The 27,379-nt window shown below is 30.8% G+C and overlaps 1 protein-coding gene across 2 annotated transcripts in view; it reads left to right on the top strand.

Moving 5' to 3' along the window:
- Positions 1-1,828: 1,828 nt before the first annotated feature.
- Positions 1,829-27,379, top strand: part of LOC126747536 (uncharacterized) — a 57,977-nt gene continuing 32,426 nt past the window's right edge. For both annotated transcript variants that reach the window (XR_007664226.1, XM_050456255.1), the window contains exon 1: positions 1,829-2,279. Coding sequence is in view for 1 of the 2 variants with exons in the window: in XM_050456255.1 (XP_050312212.1) it covers positions 2,067-2,279 (213 nt within the window). In the remaining variant the exon portion in view is untranslated. The remainder of the gene's footprint in view (positions 2,280-27,379) is intronic.

Genomic DNA, 27,379 nt, shown 5'->3' on the forward strand with positions numbered 1-27,379 from the left:
ATGTGGATTGGCAGGCAAGGTGCAATTAGAATTGTTGCAAGAGCTTTAATGTTAACCAGCATGGCTTTACTTACAGAATAGGTCTTCCTTAGGATTCCTGTAAGGGTAATGTATATTAATCATTTTCCTGTGTTATTAAAGAAGTCATGGAGTTAGGATACTGCTCTGCAGTTTCACCAATACTTTAACAAGTTGCGGCTGTGAAAACCAACTGGAAAGTTATTTCGAAAAAACTAGAAGAACTGATATCGTCATCACGGATCGGTCTAAGACCAGATCAAAGAAGAAAGCTAAGGGATTTAATCCATAGATATAAAGATATTTTTGATAATGAGAAGAAAGGGAGCACCAATCAGACCAACACAAAATTAAGTCTGTATAATGATTGTCACATCGTACACACAGCTAGAAGACTACTATTGGTCAAGGAGACAGGAGGCTGGTAACATGGTTGAGAGTATGGCCAATGAAAGCCATTAGATCGTCGAATTATCTAGGAGTTCAAGGCCATCATCGATGGTACTGTTAAAAAAAGAAATACGGCTCGACCAGATTCTGCGTAGATTACCGGTACCTTTATAGCAGGACCATAAAGGATAATTATTCGTTTCCTTGCATTGATGACACTTTAGACACTCCAGCAGAATAGAACATTTTTTCCATGCTCGACCTGAAAAGTAGATACTGGTAAATTGTGTTGGCCCCTAAAGATCGGGAAAATCGAACATCGCTTTCGCAGTGAGTGCAGGATTGTGGCAATTTAATGTGATGTCATTTTAACTGTGCATTGCTTCTGCCACTCTTCCATCTCTGGTTTAGATTGATGACATTATTGTGGTACAAAATCATTTGAGGATTGCAGGAAAAACTTGAAGAAACCTGATAAACCTGATGATCCTGAGGCTGCAAGGTTCTGGAATACAGTTGAGCCCAAAAAAATGTCATATATTTCAAAGGGCAAAATTTGGATTACGTCGTTTCTTGTCATGGAGTTGCATTTCACAATGCAAAGGTCCAGACTGGCTTGGAAATTGGCCAAAGACAATCATGAGCTACGCAGCTTTAATAAAGAAAGTAGAGTTTAAAAAGTAATTTTTTCTACAAGAGTGTCTGTTTGCCTAATTTTACTATAGGTGGTTAACTTCATGTTAAACAAATCGAATAAAATCATATTAATGCAATTTTAGCAATATTAGCCTATTCACAGCCCTATTCAAAATTAAAAATATCAATTTTTATTGACGCTATGTGGCAACAAGTGTATAAAAATATATAGGGTATCCTATTAAAAATTAGAAACTTAAGGCAATTAGTCATTAAACCGGAACTGGCAGAAAACAATAGAATACGTCAAAAAAATTGCGTTTATGTAAAATTCCCTTCATATGAAGACAGTGTTTCTTTTATTTCATTATGCAATTAAACTAGTAAATTTTTGGGACTATACTTTTTTTTCGATGATGACCATCCCTATTTCCAAATTGTATCCAAAAAAACAGACATTATTCAAGATTTAAAACTCCTCTTTTGTCCTGTGCGGTAGCTCAACTTTTTGTCGTCTTTTACCTTTTAATTCACTAATTATTCAAGTTGCTGTAGCTTTGTATAAGTAACTAACTACCGATTACTGATGGCTCATGGCATATGAATAAACGGACCGTGTGCATGACCATATATTAGGAATCCTCTGTATTTTGCATTGCTTCCACTCATTCACCAGCCAGCAGATGGAGAAGGGACATGCGCACTTTATGCAATAACGCGTGTAAAATCCCAACTGAAAAGCTTTTGTATGAAAGAACAAAAATTAGAATAGAATGGGATCAGATGTGGGTTGCGCTCGAGTCGAATGTTCTGTAGTTTGTTTACCTGAAAGCCGTTCCGTGGTTCCGTTTAGCGTTAGTTCAGTCTGTTGGGTCACGGGAAATTTGAGTTATACGCCGGTGAACTTATTTTTAATAGAATAGTTTAATTAAATCTGCTATAATTTTATAATAGAATTACATTTTTAGTCACAGTGGCCTTAAAATATATTTAGATAAATTTGTTAAGAACTTGACAAAAAAATGAGTGATACCGTTAAAGATCTCTCTTTAAATAACTCAAACGACTTAATTGAGGAGAATTTTAAAAGTTGTTTTGCTCGTAGTGTTGCTGTTAATTCACAGCGGAACAGTTCAAGCGATAGTTTTTCTGTGAATTGTGAAGGTGATGAAGATAATAAGCATATACTTGAAAATAGTTCTTCTACCCAAGATTCACAATTCCGATTTAAAAAGGTAGGTCATATATTTTTTATTATACATTTTTAATATATATTTTTTATGATTAGGTATTTTTTACCTGGTTTAAAATTAAACTTTATTTAAGGTTTAATATACGTTTAATACACAAGCTCTTCTTACTATTATTTTTATCATCGTCTTATACTAATTAATATTAAAAATATTAATTAGTAGAAGATAATATAATAAATCATAAATAAAATTATTTATAATTGTCTCAGCTATTTTTAGACAAATTAAAACTTTTTCAAAATGAAGTCTACTTAGACTTAAGAAGAGAAAAGTTAATGAATGAATCTTATAATACCACATTTATGATTTGCTAATATGAAACACCTATATTAAAAAATATAAAAATCATCATCTTTCTTAGGAGCGTCCCAAAATTCATCCTTTCCAAAATACAGTTAACTTCAAAAAGGGTATACATCTTTTGGTCTTTTTCTTGTACATGCATTTTGCTGCTAAAATCAGTAATTCAGTGGGCACAAAATCTTCAAAAACAGGCATCAAAACATTTGAGGCAATTTTGTAGCCATCATTCATATAAATGTCATGGAAGTTAGCAATATAGATAGAAAATATCAAATTTTTACAGTCGCCCAGATAAGTTCTGCCCCCAATATATTTTTTTATATTTAAGGATTAAATCTGTTTTTAAACTTCTAAAATAAAGTTAAAATAAGTATAGAAACAGCTAATTACATATAGAAAAAATGGGTGTAATTGTTAAAAATTTGGTAACACTATTAAACTTGGTGTGTAAATAAAATATTATAAAATACACCATATATCTCAAAGACACACGTCTTTTCAGGGGATGAAGTGGTGTTAGCCATCCCTAAATATGAGATATAAGATGTCATCTTTTATTTACACACCGAGTTTGAAGGTGCAACAAAATTTTTAACAATTACTGTAATTTTTTAAATTATTTCTTATTTTACAAACGTTTATCTTTTACAAATTAATCAAAAAAGATGTATTCAGAGCAATTTTATTTTAAAAGCTTAGCAGAGCGCTTTTGGCGTATAAGCCATCATCAGTGCTAATTGTCAGTTTATCAGTATCTTTTAAGCTTGAAAATCAATCAAATCTACGTCACTTTGGTCCACATATAATTATAGCTTTTCCTGTACCTCTCTTAATTTTATTTTAGAAGTTTAAAAACAGATTTAATAGTAAATATGGAAAAAATATAAACTCCTGGACAAAATTATCACACCACTTGATTTTTAGAGATTTTTTTAATAAAGATAAAAAAATAAGCAAACTTATAAGCATTGTTAACTATGCATTATTAATTAACAAAAACAATTATATTCTATTTAACAAAACGAGATTTAAGTAACTAAATTCAATACAAGGAAAAGCATCGATTTTAACTAACTTCAATTTTGATACAAAAATAAAACAATAGACCCATAATGAATTCTTAATAACGTGTATTGCCACCTCTAGCTGCAATGACCGCTTGAAGTCTTCGCAGCATTCCTCGTATCAAATTATGAAAACTTTCCTGCCGATGTATTCTCACTCCTCACGAGCAGCATGTTCCATGATAAAGCATAAACATAGTTTTTGTCCAGTTCTGCTTTTTATACGAGAAAAGATATTATAACTGTTTCAACTGATATATATTTTTATTTAAATTTTCTTGACAAAATAATTAGTGGTGCGATAATTGTGTCCAGGAGTTTATATTGCGGCCAGAACTTATCTGTCATTCAAAATTGACGATATGCGATTGCTCTAGCTTCGTGGAATTTTATTGTATTATTTAAAAAAAGAAACTGTGTTGTTCATGTTAATATTTACCTTAAAAAAATCTAAGTGGGGCATGCAAATTGTAAAATTCAATAATAATTCAAATATTTTTTGAACTGTGCCAGCAGGTTACGTTTGAATCTAAAAATATAGCTACCGAATGATAAACTTTGTTGAAATCAAAGTATAACATTCGGTCAAATATAACAGTATAACAACCGACAACTATGTTAAAATTAGAAAAAAGTTTTTAAGCTCTAGAACATATACAAAAATAAGTGCTGTACTAGAAATTCTATAAGATCAGTTTTTCACCAAAGCAAATCGATTTTATTTTTAGAATTAAAAGATTTAGTATTAAAAGATTTAGTAATAACTTGTTACAAACATTTTTATTGTTCCAAGGTATATAGTCAAATTGAATTTAAGTTATACTTATTGAGTCTAAAATTTGGGATCTCTTGAAATTGGATAGCTTGCAAGAAAAAAAATAGTTTTTATACAAATTATCCATACAACTTTTTCCTATGGACTTATAGAATTCTCTAAAAATCCGGTTTTTTAAATTACTTTTAAAATTCTTTGTACAATTTCAGTATGGTGATCAGAATGGGAAAAATTCCCAACATGAACCTATTACGCATTCTTTGACTAGCTCTAACGCATTCTTATAATTTTTTTCACACCGATATCGATAAAACGAACAATTTTTTAAGGGGTTTAGACTCGGATTTAGATCAAGTGACCCAGCAGGCCAAGGTATAGGCACAGGTCCCCTCTTATCCTACTTTAAAATATTCATCTGGAGAAATTACAAACGGTTCTGCAGACCTGTAATCGGTAAGACAAACGATCCAATTAAATGCTGCACAATGATTCCGGTCCACACGTTAATAGGATCAAACTGATGCTGGTGATAAGATACAATATGGATTTTCATCTGCAGATGACTTTAAATTATAAGAGTTAATAATTGTTTTTTTGAAAATCCAGCTTCAATAGTAAAAACAAAATAGTCCGAATAAAGTTTGCAATATTTTTATGTTATTTGAAACATTCTTTTTTCCGATCTTGGGGAATCAAAACTTCATTTCTAATTATCGCACCATTGTAGAAGGATCTGCTTCTAGAATATTTAAAATATTTTCTTCTGCTCAAATCAAATTTAATACTTATTGACGGTAAATGTCCATTTCTATTACTGTCCTTAAAAAGGCCTAAAAGACAAGGCAGTGGTCTATACCTTTTGCAGGATGACTTGTCAGATAAGTCAGTGTAATATTAACTATATAGGGCATTAATTCAAAATTAACACAAAATCAAATGTTATTAAAAGTGCCTTTGGTAAGTTCCATTGTTAGAACAGAAATTTAATTCGTTATTTCCTATAATTTAATTGATTATTATATTTTATAATATAAAATATAATAATAATAATAATAATAATAATAATAATAATAATAATAATAATAATAATAATAATATATTATATTCACGCATATAAAAGGAAACCTTAATGAGGCCTATATATATATTCTAGGCTTTCAGACAGGAATATTTTTCTTTTAATTATAATTAATATAATTTTATGATATGCAGCTCTCTTAATTGCCCGCTCCCTCTCTTATTTTTTGAATGAATTTGAATAAATCTTATATTTTATTTTGTGTGTTGTTGTTTGTAGAGTTTGTATTTTTTGTCAATGTCAAAAAACAACAAAAAAAAACTAAAAAAATCAACACACCTACTAACAAATTACACCTAAACAAATGTAGTAAAGAAAAAAATATTGCCATTTTTACGAAAAATGCTGCCATTTTACTAAGGGTAGAAGTAATGACTTAATATTTTAGGACCATAAAGCATTCAGTGGGAGCTTTTAAACTATATATCGGATGACCCGTCTTTCTATTTAATTTTATTTTTCAAAATGGCATCCCGCCGCCATTTTGAAGTTTTGCAAAATAATCTAGGGACTAAAAAGTAGTATTTAGGTAATATGATAATGATGCCAAATTTCAAATTTTTATATAAACGCATTTAAACGTTAAGAGAGAACGGGGAAAATTAAGAGCCGCATTGTACAGGGTGTCCCAAATTCGAGGGTGATCATTGGAATCTCGGAAACGTAAGAGTTACAGGGTCGGGTAAATGGTGGCAAAGTTGCGCAATTTAGAGCTTAATAAAATGACGTTTAAAAAATTTTAAAATTCCGGATACTTTCAGTGTTATCCGAAAAAAATCGAAAATTGTCGAAATCGTTTTTACCTTCTACCGATTTTATTTAAAGAGACATCGGAAAACTAAAAACAATTTTTCATCGCCACTTTTTGCGTCCTACAACATGACGCAAAAAAAATTAATCCAACGTTTCGTTTTTTTTCGATCATCAACTTTATTTTTTCTTATATTATAAATTACTATGTATGTTATGTAGTTTTTTTTTAAACCAATTCAATGAAAATGTATCAATTGAATACAGGGTATTTCATAATTTTGGTTCATATATAAAACAGAGTTGATGATAATTTCCCAGATAAACTTCCCATTGAGTTCTTATGGGAAGTACTAGAAGGAGTTATCGGACGTGCAAGTGCAAAAGGCAATTAAAAATACATTTTAAAAATGAGAAAATTCAATATGGCGTCCATAAGAAAAAATAAAGTTGATGATCAAAAAAAAAAAACGAAATGTCGGATTATTTTTTTTGCGCCATGTTGTAGGGCAAAAAAAGTGGCAATGAAAAACTGTTTTTAGTTTTCCGATATCTCTTTAAATAAAGTCGGTAAAAGATAAAAACAATTTTTACAAAGTTCGGTTTTTTTGGATATCTCCGGAAGTATCCGGAATTTTAAAACTTTTTAAATGTCATTTTATTAAGCTGCAAATTGCGCAACTTTGCCTTTATTTAATCGACCGGTTTCCGAGATCCCAATGGTCACCCTTGAATTTGGGACACCCTTTATATTATTGAGCTAAATAAAATATATAAAACGACTTATTAAAGCCTTTTTTTAAATTGACACTGTAGTTTTTCCTGTTAAAACAAAAAGTCTTATTGGAGGTAAACAACCGCAACCATAACTCTCACAGGCCAGATCTTTGTTAAATATCAGATTTTATGTCCTGTTATTAAGAAAAGTATATATTTTTATAAATAAATCTTACTGGCAAATACTCCGGAGCTATTAAATTAAAAAAAACTTTCACTTCCCATGAGGCTTCAACTTTGGGAAAAATGTTGCGAAAGTATAACAGCACAGATCGTCTGCATTGTTTTTTGGCGAATTAACAAATGAACCGACTGTTTTATGTAGTTTGCTAAATTATATACGCGGCACAATGAACTCGTCACACGCTAATTTTATTATTTGTTTTGGCCTGAATAACCTGAAATTAAAAATATTATTAACCTGTCTTACATAATTTAAAAAAATATAAATTATTCGAAAAGATTGTAGGTAACATAAACAACTAAGGTAAGAATATATTCTTCGTCAAGGTCTTCTTCAAGTTTTTTTCAAGATTATTAGAATTTAATTTTTTTAAATAATCATTGCGCGAATAACGTCCACATGTCCGCTGCTAAAATTTTCCGATTCATCTGTGGTATTTTTGGGCCTATTAATTATTATAATTACACTACAGTAGCATTGAATGTAATGCGGACTGAATGAGTTCGACTTTTAACTTCGATGAAACTCTTGTATATCAGATATTTTTCACATTTTCATTCAAACATACAATCTGCTTATAACATGGATATCTCTATCAAAAAAGAATTTCGAGGAGTGATGAATTATCAAACGGGCAAAAGACGCCCAAGTAGGATACGATTTATTCGTAGGTATATGAAGAGAAGAGGTTATTGAAGACCTCCAAGACGGCTTTGTCATCAGGGAAGATTTTTACCGCAGAACGTGTAGAGCATCTCATTGTGAAGAACTATGGGGTAACAAATGTATGAACTCTAAAAATTTTAAGAATTTGCGACTTGTCATTTTGTCTATTTTGTTTATTTTGTCGCTCCGGTGGGAGTATATTCAGTACCATATTCTGCTTTCTAACTAAACAATTTAAGAGAATCAATTCTCTCAAATTGTTTTTTTTAATTTATTAATGAGTTTATTAACGAGTACTCCTCGTACTTAAGACATATGAAGTCAACTAAAGAAAACTTGTGTGTCTGTTATATAAATAGGGTCTTGAAAAATAATTGCCACAAAGGAGAAAAACAGTCAGAAAACTAAATATTTATTTTCACAACGCTGATGGTGTTCGCACAAAAATTACTAAATTGCGTTTATGATATTTTAATGATTGTCAAGTCCTGGCTTAGTGCTGATATTACTGATGTTAAATTAGGATTTGAAGATTTTAATGTCTTTAGGAATGATCGTAATCTGACCATAACAGGGAAGGCCAAAGGAGGTGGTACAATGGCGGCGTTGAGAAAGTGTATTAAGGCTAGTAAAATTAAAATAAACAATACCTCAGTTGAACACCTATTTGTGCAAATATTCTATGGTGGTAAAAAGTATTTATGCAAGATTGTTCTACATATATTCAGATTAGGTTCGAGGTAGCCTGTACTTATCAGGAATGTGAAATGTTGGTTTGTGGTGACTTTAATTTACCTGATGTTACTTGGTTCAGTGCTGAGGGCAAGTTATGTGTAAACAGTTTGCAATCAACAACTGCAGCTAATTGTCTGTGTTTAGTCTGCAATTATGCTAACATATCATAACTAAATAATATTCCTAACTCATGCAGGAACTTTTTAGATCTTGTTTTTACAAAAATTGTGAGGGTAGAAGCACAGATGTAAATAGCTGCACGGAGCGGAGCTATTTACATCTGTGCTAGAAGTCTCAGTTGCGTCCGAAGAACTTACGAATGTTATACAACGTCACCAAGCGTATGAATGATCACTTCCTGTTAATAACATCAGTAATCTTATGATTATTGTTATTTCAATTTTAAAAACTGTGATTACTATTCTCTAAACAACTTTTTTTACCTCTATTCCTTGGGAACTGGAGTTTGATCCAACTGACGTTAATAAGTCTGTCAACTATTTTTATAGTGTTCTCTACTATGCTCTTGAAAGGTTTGTTCCAATTAAGCATTATGAATCATCTAAATTTCCTCCCCGGTTCAGTCGTGAATTACAAAATTTAATCATAGAGAAAAAATAGCACATTAAAGATATAAATCCTCCAAAATCGACGTGGATTACATAGTATTTGTCAATTTAAGAAGTAGGTGCAAGGTTATAAGCTATAATTACTATAAATCCTACATTGCTAAAATGGATCATGATGTAGCCCAATATTGAAATAACTTTTGGAAACATGAACAAAGAGAAGGATAAAGTAAACTCAAAGTCCAAGTCTAATAATCAAGCGTCTATTTAAAGGTTACGCGTTTCGCCGCATTAGGGCATCATCAGACCTAAGTAAAATTAACAAAATTAAATAACACGGAGCAGAACGCTAATTAACAGAAAAGACATACCTATCTAAATACAAAAAACTGCACACTGACTCACACTAACATAAAAATAAAATAAAATAAGTTTATACTATCGTGTATCGTTATTGACTAAAATATAAATTTTAAAACGCCAAATATCACATCCAGTAAATTCTTTACATATTATTTTATAAAGAATGAAAACAAATACAATTATGAAAGAAGTTTCTCCTCCCCTTTGTTCATATACTTAAGTCTCTTTGGGAATGATGGATGATTATTTTGAATTTTGGAAACATGTAAACAATTTATTAAGATTACTCCTATTCCAGTAGTATGCAGCTGAATGGCAGATTTGCTGAAGGCGGTCAGGATATAGTTAATTTGTTTGTTCAAAAATTTTCAGCAACTTACAAAAAACATGAAGATGGTGATGAGATCCGCAAATATAATTTTGTTGTTTTATTTATAATTTTGATGTTTTCAAAGCAATTGACGGCCTCAAAACTAAATATTCTTAATATAAGTCTTACCAAAAAATTGTGTGTGTTCCCTAACTAGACCCCTACATTATCTGTTTTGCCTTTCGTTTGATTTCGTTTTTCATCGTTGGTTTTGTTTTTGTTTGTTTCGGAGTCAAGAAACTTAAGAGTGGGGATAGAAATGATATTACCACCTACAGAGGTTTTCAATCTGAAATACCCATAATTATTGACAGCCTTTTTGCGAAGTCTTAGGAATATAATTAAACATCAGCAACATGGTTTTTTTTGAGGGTAAATCGTAACATAAATTACTAACGTAATTTGCTTACATCATTATCAGCAATACTTGTTGGGTGCTTTTGAGAACCATAGCCAGGTGAACAATATTCATACTGACTTCTCGAAGGCATTTGACACAGTCAGCGATGGTCATCTCATTCAGAAGTTGTGTGCGATGGGTCTTGGCTGGCGATAATCTTTTGAAGTGGATTGATGGATTTTTGTCGAATCGTATTCAATTGGTGCGTATAACGTATAATAAATAAATATAATTCATGTCTGAAGAAGTTCAGGTTCTTTTCAGTGTACCTCAGAGTTCCCACACTGGGCAACTTTTTCAAGCTGATGTGAATAGTGTTTTTTATGATCAGTAAATAATGATTTGGAGCTTAATATTAAAAAATGCTTATATTAAAAAAGCATTATTTTTTGGTAGTTCTCTAAGATTAGCTGTGCATCATTACACAATAAATGGCTTGGTTCTCAGATCTGCTACTACTGTTAGAGACTTGGGTGTGTTACTGGACAGTAAATTGACATTTGTGCCTCATTATGATGAGATTTCCAATACAGGTATGCGTAATCTTGGTTTTGTTGTTCGTAACTCTGGTAAATTGTCTGTCTTTTGTTTCAAGATGTTCTACTATTTAATTGTTCGTTCTGGACTTGAATATGCCTTACCTGTATGGTCACCTTTTTATTCTAACCATGTAGAAGCAACAAAACCTTTCAAAAAGCATTTCTTCATTCCCTAGCCTTTAAGGCTGATATTAATACTTACGAGAATTTTCATAATAATTATAAGATAATAGAGAGTAATAACGAATAAGAACGTTGTAAGAGTAGTAACATTGAGAGTCTTAAAGCAAGGAGGACTAATAAGATATTAAATGGTATTTTTTATTGCCCTGATATTTTGAAAACTACCACTCAATGTCAATAATAGATGTCAAAATCCTGATATGTTTCGTTTGCCTTTCCACCATGCTAATTACGGATTCTTTTCTTTCAATCCCCAGAATGATGAGAGCATTTAATAAGCTTAATCTTGACCCCATAGGTCTGTTAATTCATTTAAATTGAGACTTAAAAGGCTAAAGTGCTGAAATTATATTTGGGGTTATGTTTTTATATTTTTTTGCTATATTTTTGCTATAGTTAATTTTATTTTCATATTATTGATTATTGTTATATTATTTGCCATTTATTGTTATTGCTATGTATTAATTTTTTTTGACGAAAACAAAGAAAACACAGAGTCATACAAAAATTTAGCTTTAACTAGAGCTAGAGTTAGAGCGAAACACGTGTAATTATATGTTATGAGACTGTGACTTGATTTGACCGTGATGTGTTTTCTTTGTTTTCGTCAAATTTGTATGTTGGTCTTCTAGAGAATAATGGATGAAATTTTTGTATATTTTTTGTAAACTAGCATTGCCGTTGAAATAAATAAATAAATTGTATATACCTTATTCTTTAAACATTGCGAAGTTACTGTTCATCGATTATGGTGGTAAAATGGTATAAAAAGCTTTTTTAACAACAATCTAAAACATAACGATATTACGTTTCCTTAAAAATTACTTAAAATTTTAAGATAAAATCCCAAAATCCCCACCCTCACGAAAACCAAATGATCCGAGTTTAAAACTATATTGTTTAAAAAAAATCACTAATTTCTTACAGAAACCCTTCTCAGAAAATATTAATAAGAAAATATTAACTATAGTTCTTCATTTCTTCCAAAATAATAATAGAAAAATACATGTTCAAATGATAGATTAGTCAATAAGTCAAAGATTCTAGTAGATATCTGGTAAATTTCATTAGCAAATTCATTTCAGGGCTACTTGATATCTTTTTTGAGACAGAAAGTATGATGACGTATATTTCCTTGATTTGTCTTTTTTTCTGTATTCTTATAATAATTGTTGATCATTCCGTGTTTTTAAATATTTTTGCAGTAGTCTTAACTCACTTCGCTCCTGCACTAAAACTGGAGTAAGCCACTCTTTTTTAGAATGAAATCAGATGTTTTGTCACATTTGACTACTCGCGAGCAGCGGGTTAGGATAGATATCGATGGATACAGTTGATGGCCAAAACTCTCGACTAGTTGTGTTGAAAATTTTGGCATTTGAGTTTTGACCTTTTAACAAAAAAAATAATTTAGCGTATAAGCATAATTAAAAAAACAAAATTTCAACAGACGATGATATTTTTAAATAAAAAAATCCAAAACTGATGTTAAAGTTTCATTATTTAAAAAAAATTGTTGAAACTTGTCACTAAAATAACGCAATTCTTGTCACACTATTTTTTGTACTAAATAATTTAAAAATTATGCAAGACTTTTGTGATTGATAATAATTTTAGAGTTTAAATAAATTGTAAAAAATCCAAATTAAGCACCCTAGTAAAATTGTACATAGTGAAAGTCACTATGTACAATTTTATATATAAATACCTTTCCAAGCTTGTATCAATAGTTCAAAAAATAATTTTAGTTAAATAAAGTGACGAACTCGCTAAAAGAGTTTGTCGGTCTAACTTGTTCAGAATTACTCACTCACAGATTTATTCAGTAACATTTAAGGAGCTTAAGCCTTTAACACTCAAAGCAAAAATAAATAATATTAACCATTAAAATAAAAAAAAGTGTTTCACATGACATTAAATTCAAACAAAGAAAAAAGAGACAAAGGGAAAGAACTATCTTGCATCAAGTGATATGACGACCCTTCGGGCATAACACGTTTCCGGTAAAAAAGCTTGTATTATATTATTTCACCAAATTAATTTTGAAGTCATATAGTAGTAGAAATCATATATTAGTAGAAGAAAATAATTAGACTTATTTTATATTTATCAAAGTTTTATTTTTTTTAATCATTATTGTTATCTTCTTTAAAGCAACTTCCCTGGGCAGCTACATACGATATATGGAAACATTTTTTCCACTGTTAATAGCAGCGCTGGAAATTTTTAACTGGTACAATCTTCAACACCTTTTTTCCAACGTGAAAAGCCGAATTTGGTGCAGCATTATGTCATTAAATGTTCTATTAAGGTTGGATACGATTCAGAGACCAAAGCTCAAATTAGCAAATCGAAAAACAAATTATCTGAAATCTGATTTATTTTGTTGACAGAAGAGGAATCATCCGCAAAAAAATTTGTTCTGTCAGAATAAACTGTCGTCAAGAGTTTTTTTTTTATAAGACGGCTTGAAAGGCTTAAGAGAAGGATGATTCGGTGTTAAGACCAGATATTGCAGACAAACGGGCATTGTCAAACATGTCTTGGCAACGGTTTAAAGTAGTTGAACATTTTGAAAAATCACGCAGATAGAAATATAAGAAATAATACGTTATATTTAATAAACATTAAATATAATAATGAGTATAGATATATAGTGTAAATTCTGTTGTATAGATAGTACAATACATGCATTAAGCGCGACTTTTTTGCTATTTTGTATACTAATATCAGTTTTAAAAAGCCTCTTCCAAAAGCCAAATCCATCTTGGCCCAATGAAATTGCTCAGATAAAATAGTAATTTTATCTAAATAGTTATATTGACGATTTAGGGGGCATTCGTTAAATCTTTATTTATTTTGACTATATTCATTGTAATATTTTGTCTTTTATATTAATTCATCAATACTATATTTATTTTATCCGTGCTATGGAGACAGCATCATTACATATTCCTGCTTTATTTATTTTATTTCACCTGAAAAAAAATATAAATAATAAACAAATTATGTTTTTAATAATCTAGCATCGTATTTTTTAAAAATTTATTTTAATAATGTAAGGAAATTAAAACACTTTGATTAGTACATTTTGGCTTTTAAATTAGCGGATGAGCTGAAATAAATATTTATAAATAATTTGCCTTATCCCAGTAAATAATGTCGATTGATATAAATCAATATTTTAGTCCTGTGGTTGTGTTGCGGTACGTCTAAGATGGGGAACATGGGGATCTCGGTACCTCTTAGAGATATGCCTTAGGTTATTAGGCAATATTTTAGTCCTGTGGTTGTGTTGCGGTACGTCTAAGATGGGGAACATGGGGATCTCGGTACCTCTTAGAGATATAGCTTAGGTTAAGTTAGGAAAAAGTTGCGTTTCTTGAAACATATTTACCTGTCGCCACTTTTATTACATGATGGTAATATTGGATTTTATATCCTTTTATCATTTTTATATCTTTCTTTATCATCTTTCGCTCTCAAAAAACCATCATAAATTTTATTTTTTTATATGACCTGAAATAAAGAGGCACCCTCTCTCTGATTCCGTTTTTCATTCCAAACTCATCCATGCATCACATATCTTACTTTTTTCCCATCATAATTTATTATTACAATTTGTGTAAGAAGTCTGTTTTATAAATTTGATTTTTAATTTCTAGATTTTAATTTTGTTAATTTATGTTAGTCCATAATTGCAGGTTTGGTATAATGGTATATAAGTTCTATTTCAAATATTAACACATTATCCGATTTTCTAAAAGTATACAGTGCTTTTCTTTGAAGTCCCCCCCCATTTATTTTTTGAACGGGTCAAAAAAAATTTTTGAAACTTGGCATAAGTAAATTGGTCTATAGATACTATTTTTCACTGTAAACTAGGTAGTTGTAAATTCCAAGATGGCGGCTGGGCGACATCTTGAGAAAAAATTTTAAATAGAAAGGGGGGTCGTGTGGTACCTCATTTTAAAGGTCTCAATGAGTACTTTATAATCCTGAAATATTAGACCCATATCTTAACTCGTTTCAAAATGGCGGCCTAATAAAAAAGTATTTTTTTTTTATTTTAACGTTTTACATTTTTATGATTTTTGAATAGGTAAAAATCAGTGTACGAAAATAAATGCGTCACTATTTTATTTTGACATAAAAACGACAGTTCTAAATACAAGAGTAATTTTTCCTTAACCGGTAAATTACTATACAAGAGTAATTTACCGGTTAAGGAAAAATATCTTAAAATTTTTTTTCGAGTTTTTTTAATAGCTATTTGGTTTTTGGAATGTCTAAATAATGTTCAATAACTTTTAACGTGAAATGTGACATACGAGGGCGGTTCAGTAAGTCTTTAGAAACCAAAAAGTTAATCTTTAAATCCAAAATTCAAAAAATATAAATTATTTGTATATTATTATTAAAAACGTTAATAAAATTGCAACAGTGTATTTTTTTGGCTGTTACTTTTAGACAGGTCAAAACGGAGTCCACCGAGTTCATGTAATAAATATTAAAAGTACTCAATAAAACCTTTTAAATGAGGTAACACAAGATTTCTATTTAATGCATTTATTCAAGTTGGCGCTTATGTGTTATTTTGACATTTTTGTACTTATGCCAAGTTTCAAAAATTTTTTTTGACCCGTTCAAAAAATAAATGGGGGGGGGGACTTCAAAGAAAAGTACTGTATATCTATAATTTATAAAACGATAATTTATTCTTGTAAAGTCTACAGTTTGTTACTACTCTATTATGAGTTATGTTTCTTATCTTAATAATTAACTAAAGTTGACTAAATAACTCTAATATAGACAATAGTAAAAGGGAAGATTCTATTAAGTAACGATTCTATTAAGGTTGGTTTTATATTTATTTTTTTAATTATAAAGCCACAAATCAAACAATTACTTGTTAGTATATAATATAGGTAGTACATATTGCCATAGGCTTAATAATATGATGCAAAATTGTAACTAAAACAATAATATAAGTATGTGTTATAAAAAAACGAATATGTTTAAAGTATCTGGTTTCTTGTCATTGGCAAGTTGTAACGGTAAAACACCAGTGCAAAAACTACTGGAAAAAACAGTCTGTGTAGCCAGTGAGCATGATTCCGGTACAAACAAATGGGGTGGCCTGGCGGTACAATGAACACGAATGTTGTGTGTTATAAAAGACGATGGATGGGTGCTAGGCCAATGTTATTTCGTTTTTTGTGAATCATTGGCGTACTTGTATATCAAGTTAACTTATTTCAACTTGGGTATTTTAGTTCCTGCCGAATTTCTAAGTACCGGTGAAAAATATTTTATCTCTCGATGCGCTTATAATATTGTTTTAGTCGGACAGTATAAAGAACTCACAATACAATACAAGTCATTTTTTTAAATTTCAATCAGGTTATCTGCCGCTCGGATGCCAAAATCATTATACCGCTTCCAAAAATTAACTTTTCTCCTTCTAAACTTGATAATAAAAAAGTTGAAATAATTTTAAATTAGAGAATAAAAACGAAATAGTAAAAATATACCTAATTCATTTAATATAATATAATTTTACAACTAAATTGTAATGTAATGTAATAATTACGTACATACACGACAAAATGCTAAAAATCTATTAATAAGTTATACAGTAGAGTTTGCTTCTTCAGGATTTTTTAATGGAAAAAAGGCTTGAAATGTTGCTAGATTATCATTATTATTTTAGACAAAAGTAGTAAACTAGGGTAGTATAAATAATAATTTGGTTTCTTAATAAATACAAAGTAAAAATTTCGCTCCTAAGTGAATCTGTATTTTTTGCACCATAGTTCAGCGAATGGTCTAATTGAATTCAGCTATAAAACAAATATATTTGCACGGCTATCTGTTTTACTTTAGTGATGTTATGATTTTCTTGTTATTCGGTATGATTTTAAATAAGTTTCAAGTAATGTACGATTGAAAAAAAATGTTATTTGTTCTTTTCAACACATTGGTTATCTAGCCACCCTAAAATGGTCTCTTACAGTTTAATAAGATGAGCATCACGTTATTGTGTTGTAAGCTCTTGTGCAAGAAATTAACGAAGAATATACAATCATATGAAAACTGTAGAAAAAAATACTATTATAAAAAATTATTTTAATTTGCTGAGATAAACATTTTGACACACGGTAGAAAAATCCAATTTTCTTACACGTATAATCGACATGATTAATGAATGTTAACCGCAAGTCCAACATTATATAATAAAAACGACATTCTTATTTGAACTCTCGTACAATGAGACCTCTGTGAAAAAAAAGCCTTTATCCAGTCAAAAGAAACACCATTTAGGCTATAAAAGTTGGAGTTTAAATTTCTGAACAAGCACATACTTTCAAATGCACACTTTACACTATAAAAATACCCAAGACCACCTTAGACTTGGATCTCTCTTCTCCACTTTGCACACACGTACTGTAACGCTGATTCAGACGAATGATGGCTCCTGCTTGAACGCTGGTTGTCACTCATTTAATAAACCATTGGTTTTAAAATATTTCTTAAATGTTTAACACATAAGTCTCTAGAATATTGTCCCCAACGGGGTAGCAAGTTTATAGGACGTATATCACTTGATTTTGAAACCTTTGGTATAATAAAAAGTTAAATATATTTTTTTAATTCTTCTGAAAATTTTTCTGGGTTTATGGAGGTGTTGATTAAGTATAGAAGTGGGTAGCCAATGATAGAATATTAACCAAAATCAACTGTTGAAGAATCTACTTAATCCTGATTTAGTTATGGTAGTATGACATTTCCCTTGTTGGTGGTCGGTCTATATGTAAGGTCATTTAGGCACCAATAATTTTATGGTCACATATTGTAGGGAATAATATGGGGAAGTCTTGGTAAATATAATCATTATTTGGCTTTTTCCAGCTCTTTTATCACATACCGTTTTTATAAAATAGAATCAATGTCATCAAAGTCAGAAATCCTTAGAATATCTCTGGCACACCGACAATTTGCGCATTTCAATCATCATAATTTTATGCTGATTATAATAATGTAACATACCTATATACATATATAAAATAATTGTAAACCTTTTCACTCAAATATTTGCTCCAACCCTAAGTTGTGCGACATTATTCTTTGCTGGATTTGGAAAGGAACACCTAAAAAGGAGGGGAATTAAAACAATAACTAAAAATGCCAAAACAACTTGTAACTGTACTAAAGTTATGAATTACTTAATTTAGAAGGGCCACTTTAATAAACAAATGAGTTTTTCATCATGGAATGACCATTTAGGATTATTAAATAATCATAAAATGAATATTTATGTAAAACTGGGATCATTTCTTTGCCGCTCACGTCTGATACTATCAAATCGGCTCCTGTTATTTCTTTTGTCTTTTTTTAACGATAAACACATCCGGCTTTAGTTTATCCTTCACACAATACATTGCATAGACAATGCGAACACGAAGATGTAACCTAACAGGTTATTTTAGTAACTTCCTCACAATTTGCATATCGCGTTGTAGTCGCTGCTTTTAATTCTGTATTTAGTTTTTTAATAGAGGTATATTTTGTCATTGTGATGGTCCCATCATGTAAAAGGAAAGATTACCTGAAAGAAAATATGATAAATTGATAAAACAATATCAAATACTCTTTATGCAGCATAAAAACAACAGCAGATAATTGGATTACAAGTGTTATGATATATTTAATTGTTGGTTTTGAATCTAAACTATCTAACTATTTAAATATTTTGTTTTTAACTTATATATATTTTGTAACTACATAGTTTTTTTATCTGCACGTATAGAAATCAAAAGCCCAAGGGTGGGCTTGCTCTTGAAATAATAATTCCTTAATAGCTCGTTCAAATTTCTGAAATGATGTATATGTATAGATGTATAAAGGCTGAGTATGTTAAAAAGAAATAATAAAATTACTGCCCCTGTGGAACGCTTTTTTTGGTAATTTTATATTCACATCACACATCATTCAAAATATTAACTAACGCAGTCAGTTAGGGCTGCCGAGAGAAAAACCGGACTGGTCTAAAAATTTACGGCTAACTACGACTCTATACAAACATCCATAATTTCTTCAAGTGAATGAACCTAAGCATGAAATATGTGTTATTTTTGCATACAGGGTGTCCCATAACTTAGTGGACATAGAGCAACTTCGCATATCTTCGGTTAAACATATTAGGATTTGATTAAATTCTTCTTGTCCTAAAAACGATATTTACCAAGATACAGGGTGTTCTTTAATTTTGAATGCGGTCTAAATAAAAAATTTATGTTATTTACGATTTTTTGTTTTTTTAGTGAAATTCAGTTTTTTATTTATAGAGGGGTAGATTATTCAAAAATATACTTACAGAGCTAAGCAGTACTAATCGAAACTAACCCGTATAAAAAAAATAAGAAAGCGACACATCCTGCATTATTGAAACCGTGACTTTTGGATACACGTAAATTTTTAAATATTTTTATAGCAGGCTTTGATAGAAACAAAGTAATGTAGGGGACCGCGTTATGGTGAGATCAAATATCATTTCTGTCACGAGTTTAATGCAAGAGGGCGATAATGGTGCATGATGTGCATCATTATCGCCCTTAAAGAAATTTCTAAGCAAACATTTCATTTGAAAGTGCCACGTGTGCGAAAGTGCGATAATGCCACGAGACGTTTTTTCTAATTTAGATATCCAGGACATAATGTGCGTATATGTTCAAGACAATTTTAACGCACGAAGAGCACGCCGATATGTGCATATTTTTCCAAATAGAAAGCATTCTAATTTGAAAACTTTCAAAAACCTGTATGACAGACTTGGAGAAAGACTTTTCCTCTTTCATCAATTTCTCGAATATTCCTTAAAGAAAAACTGCATCCTTACCATTTTACTCCCGTTCAAAATTTGCTAAATTGCCGCTGAATTGGTCATAAGAGCCGAATGCCTTAGCCGCCTCGAAGCCCTGATTTTAACGCTCTCGACTTTGCCATATAGCGGATACATGAAATCAGTTATTTAACAAGACATAATTAATACTCGGGAAGAGATATGGGGAAAAAACCAGAATGCTGCAGAAATATTTCCAGACAACATATTATTTAATATCAAGCAGTCTTTTGATAAACAGGTAGGTAGCTAAGTGTATGGAAGTAAACGGAGATCATACATTCAGCAAATGTTGTAAGATAAAAGAAATATTTTTATTGCTAATGATATTACCGTTTTGTTCTTGTCCTTATTCTTCTGTTCTGATATCAAAATAAATAATATTATTTATTTTGTAATAAATTATTGTATGCAACACATATTTAACAATTAAACAAAGTAGGTATCATGTCTTTACAAAACACATGACTATGACACCTTATTTCCATACTATTCATTAATTGAACCAAATCGAAAAAATTCAATTATCTAAAAAACGATTATTTTGAGCGACTCGACAAAGGTATATGTTTCTTAAGTAATATTCATTGACATTTGAGTGTCGCCGAGAGCGCCCTCTATGATTTACGGATAAATTAAGATTAAATTCGAATTTCTCAATACTAAAAACTCTATTAACAAATTTTCTGTTGATATTTTTTTGTATTTAATTATTAAGAAATAATGAAAATAAAATTAAAAATGTAACATGCTTTATCTCGGTTATTATCAATTTTCGAACTAGACAAATTTGGTCAAATAATAATATTTTCAACCAAAGAATATGCTGTTACTCAATCTCCGCTACGTTATGGGACACCCGGTATTTAATGATGTTGAATATTGAATATTATATTTCAATAATTCGCCCTACCTTCATTCATGTATGAATATTTCTGTATGTTACTTTTTTTCTTATGACATACAGACATATGGCCTTAGGTATATTAATTAGCAAAATATTGTGGTATTTTTGTTTTTCGTTCCGGCATGAATTTAAATGCACGGATGCACAAATATAGTTAACTGATCTATCACACACGTACACATTAAACACAATCACTTGAGACTACTAGAAACATTATTTTGAATTGTATTTATTTTTCACTATTTATTTCTATTTTAAAAGTCGTACTATTATTTCAATTTGAACTGAATCTGAGACAGTATTTAATATACTACTATAAAGTCCAGTGCAACGATATATCAGAATGGTCACCCGTCAAAACACCAGCATTCCACCTGCCAAACAATGTCATCCACCTTCTATTTACATTGTTTGAGAAGTAAAATGCTGGGGTTTGACGGGGCCATTCTAATATATCGTTGCACTGGACTTTACCAACTTATGATCAGATATACACTGTGATATAGATAATGAGTGAATGAATGACTTATTATATTGTATGTTTTGATTTGCGATTATGACATCAACAAGATTAGAATTATGGGTTGCAAAATTAAATTTAGTGAATTCCTGGATGTGTTGTGGAAACTGAAGTATTTTTAATATATTTTAAAGTTTGTTATAAACTGTTGCTGGAATTTATATTAAAATCTTCCACTATATTAACATTTTCATAACTAATTAAAACGTATAGTAGTATAGAATAAGAAGGAATAATCCATTAAATCAGCCAAAAAAAGTTGCTTCACTTAGTAAAGGTAGTTTTTATAGATTAATAACTGAATGTTTTATTATTTAAAGTAAAATTTCCCTTAGTAAAATTAATATTACTTGTTATTATGTAAAAAGTATATATTGCAACTTGAGTTATATATTGCAACTCCCCCATCCCTTATTTTCTTATCTTGCTGAGTTGTGACTATGAATTGGTTTCCTGGGAGATTCTAGAGAAAACTTGGCATACCCGCATTCAGTTAATGTCTCAGTTAATCAAATTAAGTCAAACTTATACTCTTCCATATAAAATTTAAATTCCTCGAAACCACTATTTGAAGATTTTATATTAAATTATAAAATATTAATTTAGTTTATTGCGCAAATATCGAGTATGCATCTGTTCAGCCATATCCTACAGCAGATTTTTTCCTGTGCCCCACAACCCTCAATCTGCATATTCTTACTAACCTAACAGAAAACGTATTCCTATATACAATCTAGTTTTTCCAACTTAAATAATAAATACTTAAACATTTTAATATAGAATAACACCTACATATTTGTCTTAGGTTTATTAAATATTTTAATTAGTTTAAGGATTAAATTACACCTAATGTTTATGTGCTAACGCCTTTCAGTCAATAAAGACTTCACATTCCACCAAAGACCCACGCATTGTTTTGAGAAAAACGTTCTATTGCTTTTCTGAACATCGCAAGATGGTTTTTCGTTGATTTCTCCTTAACCAGTATATTTATAGCTTTGAAGTTCTTTTTATTTTTAAGCACTGTTTCACGTATTTTGCCCGTCGCGAACATTACTAATATTGTCTATAGTGTATCACTTATTTTTGCTAAGAATGCGATGGCATTTTATTATGTCTATGTCTTCAACGTTTACTTTTGCGATTTTTTTAAACAGAGCAGTTTGCTTTCAATAATGGCGACATTCTGGGATAGGACACAACAATTCGAATATTTTGGTTCCTGGTCAAACGTCATGTTTACCTGATTTTGAAGATCTTTAAGTTTTTTTCTCTTTAATCTTATTTTTCACAATTAAAGTTACTACTACTATTGTTGAATTTTTGGGATTTATCCAAGGTTAATAATACTTGTATATTACAGCCTTCAAAAAAATTAAGCTCTATCTATTTTTCGCTAAGATCAGTTTCCAAACAGCTTAATTTGTCAATTTCTCGAACGGTCTATTATGCCCTCTTCATATCAAATTTCCGATACGTTGTTCCATTTTAGAGACATGTTGTGAAACTCGTACCCTAAAAAGGAATGTTAGTAGTAACATTGCCATGGCTTGCAACTGAATGAACCTTAAAAGATTTTAAATTTTCTGCAATTATTTTCCCCCAAGACCTCGAAAACATTATTCCATAATGCCGCAAAAAAAAATTATTCAAAGGCAAGGAAAACTAATTTCACTTATTATTTGTGTATAGTTTTTCTCTAAATCATTTACTCTTTATTTTCTAAAGACATGAAAATTACGTACAAATATCAATATATTTACTCAAAAATTCTATATTACTGGACTTGGCCATATTTGTACCATAACACAAAACAACTGGTTCAATGATAGAAGACAGTATGATTTAAATTAACGATTTTTCTTAAAACACTTTAGTCGGTCGTGCAATTCAAGTATACTGCGGGTTCACACCTGTTCATGACCTGTAAGTGTATCAAAAAATGTTAACTGCGAATATGTTAATCAATCCCTGATTGAAGGAGAACTATATGTGAATTCCACCTTAAAACTAAATTAACTTAGAATAAAATGTTCTCATTTGTTCTCATATTTTGGAGATTTTGTATCATATATTTATGCTGGAGCTACATGGTCGGGCTTCATTACATTTTAGACTAGAAGTTCATGAACATCTAAATAATGTTAGTTTCCGATTAGATGGATAGGGCGCAATGGACCAATTTCCTTTCTTTGGCCTCCTCGCTCTCCATATTTTCTCTTGTTTTCTAATCTTGCGATTTTTTGTGGGATTTTTTGAAAGAGCTGGAGTATCATGATGGAGCCATAAATAATAGGAAAAAACTTCAAGAGCGCATTGAAAATTCTTGTAATTTGATTCGTGAACACCAGTAAAGAGTTGTGGATTTGCCGAGCAACATTGTGTGTTAATCGAATAGTCCTAGAGTCCTTCTAATGAAGGAAAGCAGGCCTTCCCAGATCCTTTCGTTCCCCTGGTCACCCCTTTCCTTGATCTTAGTACATCCTTCGCACTCTCCTAGAAAATGATACGCCGTTTCCTTCGGCAGGCCTCAGCACCTAGAGCACAGCGGGCTGTTTATCTTTGGCGTGTGCCTAAGATACGCAGATGTCTGCTGAGTCTGCGGTAACCTGTTAGGACTCCGGTCACGATATCCTGGCTTTAGTTGGGTTTGATAGCAGTTTTTTGGCCTCTCTACACCCACTGTTCCTACTCCAATTTTTTCTGGCCCTTCCCATGCCCAGTTCTGTATAATATGAGAAATGTGTTTTTTACTTAATCCAAGGTAGAGTTAGGAGCTAATTGGTGGGAGAGCTTATCCAAGCCTCGCGAATTCCTCCGCCCGCTCATTGCCCTTTACTCCGCTGTATCAGGGAACCCAACACACTCAAGCCGTCTTTCTACTACCCATTGTGTCCAGCGTATCCCTGCACTCTTGGCCCAGTTTGGAGCTTGTCCTGGGTGCTTGGATGGCTTTTAAGGCAGCCCGGCTGTCGGAGTAAATAATTGTTTTAGTCTCCGGACCCTCTTTGACTTCTTCTCTGTTGGCCACGTTCAGAATCGCAAACACTTCCGCTAGAAAGACTGACGAATATCTTCCAACCGAGAAAGCTTGTACTTGATCAGTGTCGCTACGATACACTCCAGCTCCTCACACACCCTGTGTGAGCCATTCTTGAACCGTCTGTGTCCCATATTTGCAAATCCTTTCGAGGTCGAGCCTCTAAGCCATTCTTCCCTGCTTGTTATTTCAACATTAAAGGAACCTCCTAATCATACAGTGTCGTCTGGCTTTGCAATGACGGGCAGCAAAATTGACACCTTGTCCTTCTCTACCACTCTAGTGATGGATGCATGCCCTGTTATCCCGGGTCGATGCTGCCAGGTGGCGCTATGCTTCATCCTTACATAGATTGCTAGCACCTCCCACTAAATCCACAGCGGGATTTCCGATAAACTGAGCAAAATATTAAGCGCTGCACCTCGTGTGGTTCTCATCATACCTGTAATAGCGATATTATGTAATAGAGAGAAGGCAACCTAAAATTTAAATTCTTTTAATTTCTTCTCGATTTCTTTTTCCATTTTTATTTCCATACTTCCATTCATGTAGCCCACATCAAAATTGTTATTATTCATTTAATCATATTATTATTCGGATAAGAATATCCTATAAAAATTAAAGCTTAATGAACAAGGAGTTCAATAGAAGTTGGAACAAGCTGATTCATTTAATTAGTTCCTATACCTATATATTGCAAAAAACTGTTTTTAAACATCACTTCAATTCAAAATCAGATGTATTTTATTGATGGATCACTCCTCATATGCATGAACAGTTTCATTATTAAGATCATTATTTATTACATATTATTTATTAAGTATTAATTTAAATTTTAATGCATAGTTTTTCCCTTGACTATTCGATTCATGAATTTTCAAGCAGTGGCTACCATATTATCACCATCTTTTTTTTTGTCAACATTATATTTCCTTATCAAATATGCCGGCCAGGTTACCTCTTGTTAGCAAGTTTAGCCTTTCTATTGTGTCATTCTGAATTTTTTTAGCATTTTGAATTATTTGTTCATTTGTCACATCAGCTGATCGTCCAAAAGATTAAATTTATGAACTAGTCTAGGAATATAAACATGAATACAATATTATTACCATTCTTTAGAACCTTAACTAAAATCTTTTAGAGGCATGTTATTAAATCCTAAAAGTAAACAACAAAATTATACAATTATGTCTGATAACTAACAACAACAACCTTTGATGTCGCTCCTTTTACAATTGTAAAATATATGTGCTTCTCCATTCTTAAATTTATTTCGGATCTGACTATTACTTCCCTATTACTTCGCGCCCTCCAAGAGGTATATTCTTCGAACTTCCTAAAATTTAAAAATGATTGTTTAATCGTTATATCGTGAATATCAAGCAAATGTGTTTAAACTATTAATATAAGAAAATGTCTGGGTATCATTGGTACACAATGGACATATAATGTGTTATTCTTGTGTTGTTCTATTATAAAATCAGCCGTTATGTCTCAGAAGTCAGAACATAAAAATTATGTTCTGAGACGGCTGATTTCAATTAAAATAAATAAAAAAATATTAATATGTTTTTATTGCTCAGACCGACGACAGACTTTAACCAAAACAATGCAATATAACATTTATATTGGGGAACTAAATAAACTATATATAATTCTGAAACGTTTTGTATTGTATTTTCAGTATATGGTATACCTATAATATGTACATGTATATTCTAAATTATTTTCATAATTTATAATGTAAGGAGGTAACAGTAACATGCATATACATAAATGCAATTAAAATTCAGGAAAATTTTAATTATCACGGTACTATAATAATATCCAAAAAATATATCCTTTGGTGTAATACTTAAAATAAAAAAGGTTTAATGTTTTGCTGACGATGCTAATATCGTTAGCGCAAGATTTATCCAGAATAAATGAAATTGATTTGGTGAAGTGGTAAAACTGTTTTTCTACAAATTGGTAAAAAATAGATAAGTCCAAATTAATTTTATTTTTATAATAATTACATTATTAATGAATACAGTTTTTTAAAATTTTTATCAATAAAAATTAATTAAATGAATAAAACAGAAAGCTTACAGCTAAATTAAAAATACCAGCAGGTAATCAGCACAAATAGTCCGAACAAATGTCATTCTTGTAATTATATTAAGTTATATTATTAACGATAAAAGTATGGAATTTTCAGAAAATTAAATTCATTTGACTATTTATGTTGCAGTTTTTTTGTTTTTTTTTTAATATTTTTTTTGTTTCTTTGATTTGCAAATCTCTTCATTTTTCCAAAACACTAAAATCTGTATTCTACAAAAAAAACTACAACTACTAACTATTGTAACCTAGTTGATCTAAATCCGGTGGGTAATAAAATACGTAAAATTCAAGCAATCATCCAAAAACCCAACTAATGATGTAAAACAACTAAATTAATCAGCAACAACAACTATTTAGCCATATTAAAATTCCCATGTTCATGTTGAGCAGGGATTGCACAGTTGCCGTACTTATACTCTATTTCAGAAATGTATAGAGCAATAAAACCTCATTAGGTATGCAAAAGTGGTACCCGGTGACCCGCCAATATTTTATGAAACTACCTTAGGTAGGTATTAGTTTCAATGTAGTGCCACCCGGTTTAGGGTCAATTTATGAGTTTTGCCCATTGTTATTCAATGATAAACATTGAAAACGGTTCGCCAAAGGCGTGCAACTGGGACTTGTTTTTTTATGAGACTTAATATTATATGTTACCTTAGGATTTATGTAAATGCTATTTTATTAAAAAAAAATAGTAAAAATGTAATATAATACGTATGCACCGGGTATCCCAAATTCTTGGGTCATTAGTAAAAAGTTGCGCAACATTTCATGCATAACAAAATGCCTGCCCCATGTTGGCCGACGAATTTGGGACACTCTGTACATGGTATAATATCTACATAGAT

This window comes from Anthonomus grandis, chromosome 19 (assembly GCF_022605725.1).
Source record: "Anthonomus grandis grandis chromosome 19, icAntGran1.3, whole genome shotgun sequence".
Classification (NCBI taxonomy): Eukaryota; Metazoa; Arthropoda; class Insecta; order Coleoptera; family Curculionidae; genus Anthonomus; species Anthonomus grandis.